At 56.7% G+C, this 9868-nt stretch overlaps 1 protein-coding gene across 1 annotated transcript in view; it reads left to right on the top strand.

The window, feature by feature from the left end:
• The window catches only part of ABCF3 (ATP-binding cassette, sub-family F (GCN20), member 3), a 10404-nt gene extending 653 nt beyond the window's left edge, over window positions 1–9751 (top strand). The window contains exons 2-20 of the mRNA XM_009883395.1: window positions 30–109; window positions 473–525; window positions 2300–2397; window positions 2514–2636; window positions 2909–3175; window positions 3367–3447; window positions 3984–4043; window positions 4383–4439; window positions 4648–4670; window positions 5346–5401; window positions 5551–5751; window positions 5995–6071; window positions 6299–6343; window positions 6635–6767; window positions 7357–7445; window positions 7649–7740; window positions 8351–8483; window positions 8853–8940; window positions 9593–9751. Of these exons, the coding sequence (XP_009881697.1) occupies window positions 30–109; window positions 473–525; window positions 2300–2397; window positions 2514–2636; window positions 2909–3175; window positions 3367–3447; window positions 3984–4043; window positions 4383–4439; window positions 4648–4670; window positions 5346–5401; window positions 5551–5751; window positions 5995–6071; window positions 6299–6343; window positions 6635–6767; window positions 7357–7445; window positions 7649–7740; window positions 8351–8483; window positions 8853–8940; window positions 9593–9751 (1915 nt within the window). The remainder of the gene's footprint in view (window positions 1–29; window positions 110–472; window positions 526–2299; window positions 2398–2513; window positions 2637–2908; window positions 3176–3366; window positions 3448–3983; window positions 4044–4382; window positions 4440–4647; window positions 4671–5345; window positions 5402–5550; window positions 5752–5994; window positions 6072–6298; window positions 6344–6634; window positions 6768–7356; window positions 7446–7648; window positions 7741–8350; window positions 8484–8852; window positions 8941–9592) is intronic.
• Window positions 9752–9868: the final 117 nt, after the last annotated feature.

Below are 9868 nucleotides of genomic sequence, written 5' to 3'. Positions count from 1 at the left end.
CCCCTCCTCCTCCTCCTCCTCTCTCGCAGGGATGAAGGCCGGGCCCAGAGCTGCAGCCAGGTGCTGCTGGACGCCCCCATCCAGCTCTCCCAGATCACTGATGGATACGGTGAGTGGCACCCACCAGAGACCTCCAGCCACATGTCATCTTGTCCCATCCCCCTCACCCCCCAGCTCCCATCCTGCTGTCGGGGTGCAGGAGGGGCTCGGGGCGTTGTGCGTGTGCTCGCCTGACCTTGGGGAGCACTTCTTTGCATGCTTCAGGCTCCCCCTCGCAGGTGCACCCCTCTTTCTCTTCTTGCTGCTGAGCTGTGGCCAGCAGCACCTGGCTGCCCACGGGGAAAGCTGGGGTGGAAGGAGAGGAGCCACCCTTCGGTCCCCTTGTCCTGTCGGAGAGGGGACAGTCCTGCCTGGTCATGGGCAGCTGTTGAGGCAGCAGATGCTCACCAACCTAACTGTCTTGTTACAGCAGATACCAGCGTGGACCTGCTGCCAGGGCTGTTGCTGAAGAGAGGCCAGACCTCGGTAAGTGGGGGGCCATGCCCTCATTCGTAAGCCAGCAGACTCGGTGGGAGCAGCTAACGTGTGGGGCCACAGGTGTCCTACCCTGCTCTGATCACCTTGCCCTCAGAGGACAGCCGGGACAGACAGTTGTCGTGGTTAGGGACACAGCTGCGGGGGGTACTGCTGCTCATCAAGTTCACTGTAATTTGTGAAACTTGAGCTTGGTCTGGTGAAGAGGCTCAACAGGAGTTAACAGCTTATTAATTTGACAAGTTCTATTTTGCCGTAACTTCTTAATGAGCTTCAAAGTGTGGTTGATGCAGTAGTGGTGCTCAGAGTACAGCTTCTCGGACTTTCACGAGGACCTTTGGACTCAACAGCAAGGCCTTTGGTTGAGGAATTAGGGTGTACCAGGATGACGTCTCACCATATGCAATGAGAGATGAAATCCTAGCTAATGGTTAGATGTTGGATGTTGCAGGTGGGGAGGTAGCATGGAGCAGCTGTTTTCCAGAGAGCTGCTGTGGGGAGGTGTAAGCCCAGCTTTAGAAATGTCTGTGGGTTGTTGTAGTTTGAGAATTAAGACCAGGAGCGGAGAAATTTGGAAGCTCTGTGACCTGGAGGAAATCGGAACATCTTTGCCAAGGACACACGTAGCTGCTCGGGAGAGACACGGCTTACCCTGTGTGTTGGGTGTGCCAAAGTCTGGGTATGGGGAGAGGAAGTTGTGCATCTGCAAAGCAAGGGCAGCGGTCACTGTACAGGATGGGCAGTCTCTCTACCAGGCTGGTCTCTTGTAGAGCTCTCCCTTCCTGGGGTGATGTGTTGAGGACGAGAACCCCTTGCTTGGACGCTGAGACCTAACATGATCCCCGTGTGTCTGAATGGGATTCTGAAGTGAAAGCTGGCAGCTGTTGCTGGTTTTGGCACTGGAGTTGCTGCTGGGTTTGCTCTCTGGCTCCTGTGTCCGCAACTCAAAAAGGATCTTCAGAAAAAATGGAGACGATTCAGAGGAGGCCTCGGGAGGCCTCTCAAGTTCTGGAGGACATGTCTTACTGGGAGATTCAGGGAGCTCGGTATAGTTTACAGAGTGACTCAATCTGTCTGTGGGTACAGGGTCACAGCTCCAGTAACAAGACGCTCTTTTTTCAGTCTAGCATGCAGGTCTGTAACGTGCTCCAGTGGCTGTAGAGTTGCCTAGAAATACCTAGGAGTGTTCTTGGTCAGCCACAAATATTTGACTTGACGCAGGACTAGGCTGGAGTGGGCTGAGAGCCTGACCAAGACCAGAGGACAGATTAAAACGCTTGGCTCCTTCTTGCCTTCACATTTAATTAAATGCTTTTTGTCTCTGTCTTGATTGATCCACTGCATAAGCTGAGTTTGTTCCGAACTGGCTAAAGTTTAACATGCCTCATGGTCTAGGACAAGGGTGGGCGTAGCGTACAGCGGAGGAGGCACTGGGGTAGCAGGTTGCTGCTGTTGAAGTGACTTGGCTGACCCTGGAACTAGAGAAACTGGCCGTACGTTAGGGGCAGCCAAACCCTTTGCCTTGCTGAGGCAGAACTGCTGTGTATGAGCAGTTGATTTAGGACTTCATTCCTGAAATGATTTTCTGGCCTGATTAGCTTCCTCAAAATGTGCTTGAATCTGTCCCAGTTCCCCTGTCCTACCTCCCTCCTGCCCTCCCTCCTTTCCTTCCAGGCATGAGGGGTTGATTGATCTCTCTTCTCCTGGAGTTTGGGGCTTTTGCTGAAGATGCTCTCTTCTTTAAACACTCTGCTTTGTGCCCCAGATGGTGGATGCTAAGAAACTGGAGAAGGCAGAAGCCAGGCTGAAAGCCAAGCAGGACAAGAGGATGGAGCGGGATTCCCTGAAATCATCTGGCCCTCTGTGAGTATGGAGGGCTCCTCAAACACCCCCATCCCACTCTGCTCAGTGTGGCTGGGATCTGGCTGTACCAGAGCTTTCCTGTTGAGCCACCTTCTCTGTCTTCTGCCTGTCCGCAGGGTCCTTGAGGAGGCATCTGCCAGCCAAGCTGCCAGCAAGAAGGAGACTCGCATGGAGTCATCAGGCAAGAACAAGTCGTATGATGTGCGCATCGAGAACTTCGATGTGTCCTTCGGTGAGCGGTGAGTGCAGGTGGGGAGGTAGGACGCATCTTAGCTGGGCTTTGGACTATGGGTCGTTGAGACTGCATTGGAGGGTGGTTGTGAAATGACAGAGGGAAGGATGAGGAAGCAAGGTGGGCACCTGGCCCTTTTGGCTTTGGGCAGGAGAAGTCTGTGATGGTTGCTCAGCGCCAGCACAGCCTGAAATATGCTTGGGGCAGGTGGCTGCTGGTTATCTCCCTCTCCATGGGGCAGTTTGACCAGGTACTCACCTGCCTGTTCTCTTGCTTTAGTGTCCTCCTGGCGGGAGCAGACCTGAACCTGGCGTTTGGACGGCGCTACGGGCTGGTAGGCAGGAACGGGCTGGGGAAGACCACGCTGCTGAAGATGATTGCCAGCCGGAGCCTGCGCATCCCCTCGCACATCAGCATCCTCCATGTGGAGCAGGAGGTGGCAGGGGACGAGACGCCGGCACTGCAGAGTGTGCTGGAGTGCGACACCACTCGTGAGAACCTGCTGCGGGAGGAGAGGGATCTGACAGCCAAGATTAATGCTGGCAGGTGAGATGTTGCCATTGCGTTTCCAGCCCTTCTGTGGCTTCTTGACCATGAGGTCTTGTTCTGAAGTCTCTCCCTTCAAATGGAGGGCTCCAGCAGGGCTGTGCTATGCCTTGCGTGGGGAGATCAGCCTCCACCAGCACCCAAACCTTAACCCTGGTCAGTCCCACACGCTCTTCTTTGTCCTGCCCTAGGGGAGAAGGGACAGAAGGTGCCAGGCTGTCAGAGATCTACGCGAAGCTGGAGGAGATTGAGGCAGACAAGGCCCCAGCAAGGTGAGACAGCCCTGCGGGCACCACTGTTTGTTGTCCTGGGCAGTGGTATGGGGCATGGAAGGGTGATGCTATGGCTCTGGGATCCAGCTTGTGGAGGTAGGGGGCTCTCCCTACTGCTCCTCTTGTCTCTTCTTCTGTCACAGCTCTGCTGGCTTAGGAGCAGTCGAGCTCCCCCCGAAGCTGGAGGGATTTTTGGTTTTTGTCCCAAATGGCTTGCATTGTTGCTGCTGCTCCTCTCAGACCTCAGGTTCCTGGTGGTCTGGGGAACTTTTCTGGGATGTTGGTGGTAGTGACACTCTTCTTGGCCAAAGAGCTGAAAGCTTCTTGCAAATCTCTTGGGAATTCATGTGGATGCTGTGCCCTGTTGGGCTGCATTTCCCAGCCAAGCGCTGCTCTTGGGCATGCAGGGAAGTTTTCCTGTGCCAGAATGGCCCTAAACCATGCAGGAGGGTCCCCATGGTGACCGTGGGTCCGGGACCTCCACCTCTGCGGCTGGATGCTTTAGCGGGATTCCAGTTCTCTCTCCTTTTCCCCAGGGCATCCGTCATTCTCGCTGGGCTGGGCTTTAATGTAAAGATGCAACAACAGACAACCAAGTAAGTCTCCAAGTTCTGGGCATCGAGACAGAAATGGATCTGGGGAGATGCTGCTGGTAGCGAGGCCCCAGGGACTGCTGCGGCTGTAAGGGAGGGGAGCCCTGTGGGAGGGTGAGGGTCTGTTTCTGCCCTTCCCATGCGGTCTCCCGCCCTGAGGGAGCCAAGCCGCCTGCCTGCTGGGCCATGGATCTTGTGCCGTGCCTGAGGTCTCCACAGGGACACGCTCTCTCTGGGTTACAGCAGAGTCAAAACGGGAGCAGGGAGCAGCCTGGCAGGCAGGCAAACACTGAGTTGTTCTGCATTAAACAGTAACCCCTCTGCAACCTCTTCTCTCCTCAGAGAGTTTTCCGGAGGCTGGAGAATGAGACTGGCTTTAGCCAGAGCCCTGTTTGCCAGGTTGGTGTCCAGGCCTTCATGCCATGGGATTAACCCTCCTTGCTGTCCATGCTGCGAGGTGCGGGGGTGCTGCCTGGGGGTCCTCTTGACTCAGGCTCTCGGGGTGTGGAGCGTTGGAGGCATCACAGCTCTGTATGTGTGGTGAAACGCGCTCTGCATTGACCCTGTGCTCTTTTTGCTTCTGATCCCCATGTCTTGTTTTTCCTAGGCCAGATCTTCTTCTGCTGGATGGTAAGTCGATACTGTGAGTCTCCTCCGACTCCACTGCTGGGCCTGCCTCTGCCCTTGCTGGGGTTGGGAACACGCCGTGGCCTTTAGCTGCCTGCTCAAAATAGCCCTGCGTGACGGGGCCGGGCTGGCAGGGCTGTCGGTGCTCCCCTGGCACGGCGGGCAGAGCTGGCGGTGGTGTGGGGGAGTCTGCTTGGGTGGCTGATGTCGATGCACTCAGCAGAGCTCTGCCCCGTGCCCCAGCTCGGGTGGTCTGCGTGTCATCGTGCCCCAAGCAGTCCCTTTTCCCTCTCCCGGCCCTGTGATGGGCCCTGGCTGCCAGCCCACTCTGGGGGGTGTCCCTTCACCGCAGGAGGTGACCCCGGTGCTGGGCTGGCTCCCTGGGGAGGTGCCCACCTTAGCTGGGGGCGGTTGGGCAAGGCGCTGCTGGTGGGAACCAGGGCCCAGGTACCAGTATGGAGTGGGGGAGCATCCCTGGCTGAGCCTCGGCCCCCGTGCCCGCTTGCCTCAGCAAACCCCACACGTGTTAGTCCCCTGAGCTGTGGAGTCAGGTCCCCACGCAGGGTCTCTTCCTCCACGATGCTGATCGCTAGCCTTTCAGGTGTTAAAAAAAAAAAAAAGGCATAATCCAGCCGTCCTCATCCCTCCTGACCTCAGTGCCTCTTTGCCTTCCCTCAGAGCCAACGAACATGCTGGACGTGAGGGCCATTTTGTGGCTCGAGAGCTACCTGCAGGTAGGGGGGTGGCAGGAAGCCCTGGGACAGAGCGAGGACGAGGGATGGCGATGTCCTCTAGGCTGGTGTCTCACCTTGCTGAGTGGTGGGACCAAGCACTGTGCTCTGGCTTGATGATGCTCAGGCCTCCCTCTTGCTGTCTCCTCCAGACCTGGCAGTCAACCATCCTCGTGGTGTCCCACGACAGGAACTTCCTGAACGCGGTGGCCACAGACATCATCCACCTGCACTCGCAGCGGCTGGACACGTACCGCGGGGACTTTGAGAACTTCATGAAGATCAAGGAGGAACGGCTGAAGAACCAGCAGCGAGAGTACGAAGCCCAACAGCAGTACCGTGAGCACATCCAGGTACTGGAAGGAGCCAGTAGTGCTGGAGCACTCTTCTCCCAGCCTTGTCCCCCTCTCCATGCTTCTAGTGAACCTCCCAAGCTTCCCTGCTTCCAGTAATTTCTGCTCTTGGAGTTTTTGCTGCTGTTTGGTCTTGCAATGACCCATGGATGTGGCTCTGTTGTTGCAGGAGGTTTGGCAGTAGAGCCGGGTAACTGGGGCTGAAGAGGACCTGCGGCGCTCTGATGCTTTTCTCTTTTGTAGGTTTTCATCGACCGCTTTCGCTACAACGCCAACCGGGCATCCCAAGTGCAGAGCAAGCTCAAGCTGTTGGAGAAGCTGTGAGTGCCTGGGGGGTGGGGAGGGGGCAGTGCTCATGGGAAGAAACAGGGGTTCCCAAGACGCCTGGGTGGTACCAGGGTGGTTTGGGCTTTGGGTGCTCTGTCTGTGGTCCAGAGGCTTTGGCTAGGATGAGGCGTTGCAGAACTGAAAACTCTGTCTGGGCTTCTGGTGTGGGAACAGACCCCCAGTGCAAGGCACCTGGGTTACCTCTCTCCTCTTCTTGCAGGCCGGAGCTGAAACCTGTGGACAAGGAGTCTGAGGTGATCATGAAGTAAGTGTCCCCTGAGCCTTTGCTTGGAGGGCGCCTGGCTCCGTTTCTGATGTGAGCTCCTCCTGGTGCTGTCCCAGCTGACGGGAAGCCCAGACAGGCCCCCACGTTTGTGTTGGGTTCCCTCCTGGGGTCAAAGCTGCAGATACATGTTCCCTTCTTGTGACCGTCCTTCCCAGAGGCCCTGCATGACAGGGAGTTGCCAGCTGGGGGGTTGCAGCACTTGTCCCGGGGGGGCTGGGAGCAGGGTCTCTGAAATTCCTGGCCATCTCTCACCTCTTCCTGCCTTCCCAGGTTCCCCGATGGCTTTGAGAAGTTCTCCCCCCCTATCCTGCAGCTAGATGAAGTAGACTTCTATTACGACCCGAGTCACTACATCTTTCGTTCCCTGTCTGTTTCTGCTGACCTGGAGTCCCGCATCTGTGTGGTATGTGGGATTGCAGAATAATGGTGGCTGTGAGGGATCTTGGGAGATCCTTGCTTAAAGCAGGGCCAACTTTGATGTTAGGTCAGGTTTTTCAGTTGAGTTTCGGGTGTCTTCAGGGAGGAATATTTCTCCCGTTCCTTTGGGTCCCATTGCAGCATTTGATCATCCTCATTATGAGGAACATTTTCCCTAATACCAATTAGCATTTGCGACTTGTGCCTGTTGCCCTTTATCTCTTCACTGGGCAACTCTGAGAAGAGACTGGGTCCATCTTCTCTGTAACTGTCAGTTAGCTGACGACAGCAGCACATACTGGGGGCTCCTGGTACATTGGATGGGGCAGCAGAGAGATGCTATTTGCTTGCAAATGAGGCTGGGACCGGGTCATCCTTAGGCTCAAGGGTTGGGGAGGGGACATCCTCCAGCACTGCTGTCTGTGGTGCTCCTCAGTGACAGAAACGCAGCCTCCAGGCAGCTGGAGCCACTGGTTAGACTTTCATTCTGACCCCCTCTGCTGCGTGATCACCCAAGCGAGCTGAAAGTACCTTCATGGGTTTCACGTTCTCCAACACTGCTGCTGCTTCTCTAGGTTGGGGAAAATGGAGCTGGCAAGTCGACCATGCTAAAGATCTTAATGGGGGAGCTGGCACCAGTCAGAGGGATCAGACACGCTCACAGGTACCTGGTAGGAAGGGCTGGGGGACTGGGAGGAGTGGTGCCGCAGGAGGGCTTCTGGGCTGTTCTTTGGAGTGATGGCTACCCGAGTGATGGGGATGGGTCCTGCTCACCCACGCATGTGCCCCCATTCCTGTAGCTGCAGCTGTGAGCGCCATGGTCACAGGGCCTGGTACCAGCTGCCGGTCTCTCTTCTCATTCTGCAGAAACCTCAAGATCGGTTATTTCAGCCAGCACCATGTGGATCAACTGGACTTGAACATCAGTGCTGTAGAGTTGCTGGCAAGAAAGTTCCCAGGTGAGTTTTGGAGATGCGGGCCATTGAGGTCTCCTTTGCTGCACACGGAGCAGCGCTGATGAGTTCCATGGCCCTAGCGCTGTGTCACCTCAGTCCTTAAGGGACACCACCTGCTCTGGGTTAAATCCCCACATCCAGCACAAGTTGAGGACACCAGCCTTGAGAACCTGAGCTGGTTGTGCAGGGGCAGTAGGCAGTCTGTAGACCTCAGGCTGGCGCTCCACCGTGACCAGGTTTTGGGGGCAGATGACCCGTTTTCCTGCTGGGCGCAGAATGAACACCAGTTCCCCCTTTCCCAGCTGCCAAAACCTCCCGCTCCCTTCTCTACTTAACATTACCTAAGGTGGTGGCGACAGGGAATTGGGGCAGCGTCGCTTGGAGTCGGTCACCAGCCCCGCAGCCCCTGTCCTGATTGTATCAGTCAGGTTTTCCCCGCAAACCCCCGGCTTGGGAGGGAATTGCCTGGAAGTGGCTGCTGAATTCCCCCTCCTCCCCGTGCCGTGCTGGCCTGGCTCAGGCTGCCCAACCGCGGTGCCCGCTGAGCTCACGGCGCCAGGGGTCCTGTGTCACGCCGGGTGTGCCATAGCTGTGTTGTGACATGCTCCTGCAGGGAAGACGGAAGAGGAGTACCGGCATCACCTGGGGAGCTACGGCGTCTCGGGGGAGCTGGCTGTGCGTCCTGTGGCCAGCCTGTCTGGAGGTCAGAAGAGTCGTGTGGCCTTTGCCCAGATGACTATGTCCTGGTAATTTTCTCCCAGATGCTGTTAATTTTTGCACCGCTCCATCCCTGGAGCCTACTTCACCGGGAGGATGGTGGGCATCCAGGGACTTTCCGCTGCCCCATGGAAGCCTTGTCCTTGGGACTTTTGTGGGGAGGGAGGTTGTCACCCTGGTGGGGTGGAAGGAGGGACGTGGCTTTTTCCTGCTGCTTTGTGCTCACAGGAACAAGAGGTGTCCCCGGAGCTGGGCAACGCCGGTCTTGGGGCAAATGCAGGTGGCTGTGGCTTTTCATGGCTAACGCAGCAGCCTGGTGGAGGTCCCTGCAGTGCGAAGGGGTGTGGACCCAGCCAGGGCCTGTTCCAGTGCATGCTCAGAGCTGTCTTCTCTTCCAGTCCCAACTTCTACATCCTGGATGAGCCGACGAATCACCTGGACATGGAGACCATCGAGGCGCTGGCAAAGGCACTGAATAAGTTCCGGGTAGGGCTCCCTCAGTGAGATCTCCTGTTCTTCTAATGCTTCCTGCAGCCTCCAGCTCGGGTTACTTGCTATCTCAGCCAGAGGTGGACAGTCGAATGCCAGTGATGGCTTCAAGTCCAGAACAGATGTTGGGAACAGTCAGTCACGTTTCTGCTTTAGCGGTCCATCCTGGTGGTTTGTTTCACTTGCTGGCTTTGGCTACCGGTGGCTGAGAGAGGCAACAGCAGACCGGAGAGCACCCCTGTCTTGGCCAGTCGCCTACACGCTGTGACTCCTCACGTGCTCAGTGCAGTGCTCAGCCCTGCCTTGGGGCCTCTCTGCTTTTCCTTAGGCACAATTTACGGCTGATCTCCAGAGACTCAGCCTGTCATCAGCCTGGTTCTCACTGTTCTATAGTTGGGGCAGTTTTCCTGTGAGAGAAAAGCTTAATTGATGTTGCGTGGGGCCTTGTCCAGCCACCTTTTGACTGTCATTGGTTCCTCCTGGAATCTCCTTCCTTGCACTTGTCAGAGACCTGGAGAGCCAGTAACAGGCCCTGCACTTGCCCTCCGAGAGGGACAGCTAATTACATTATTCCTCACGTGCCACCAGTGCCGGGCCCTGGGTTGTGCTCCACTGAGTTCCCTCTTCTTCCCCCCTTGTGTGTTGGCAGGGTGGTCTAATTCTGGTGTCCCACGATGAGCGCTTCATCCGCCTGGTGTGCCAGGAGCTGTGGGTGTGCGAGAATGCCACCGTGACCCGCATCGAGGGCGGCTTCGACCAGTACAGAGATATCCTGAAGGAGCAGTTCAGGAAGGAGGGTTTCCTATAAGGGAGGCAGGAACCGGACTGCGCCCGGGGGCTGGAGCGAGAAGCTCGGCCACCTCGGCATCCATCCCAACTGTGCCTGGCAGAGCGCCGAGGACGCTGCTGCCCGCATGGACCGTCA

Source organism: Charadrius vociferus, unplaced genomic scaffold (genome assembly GCF_000708025.1).
Source record: "Charadrius vociferus isolate BGI_N301 unplaced genomic scaffold, ASM70802v2 scaffold214, whole genome shotgun sequence".
In the NCBI taxonomy this organism is placed as follows: Eukaryota; Metazoa; Chordata; class Aves; order Charadriiformes; family Charadriidae; genus Charadrius; species Charadrius vociferus.
The sequence above is the reverse complement of the archived record's forward strand: the minus strand, read 5'-3'. Positions and strand labels throughout refer to the sequence as shown.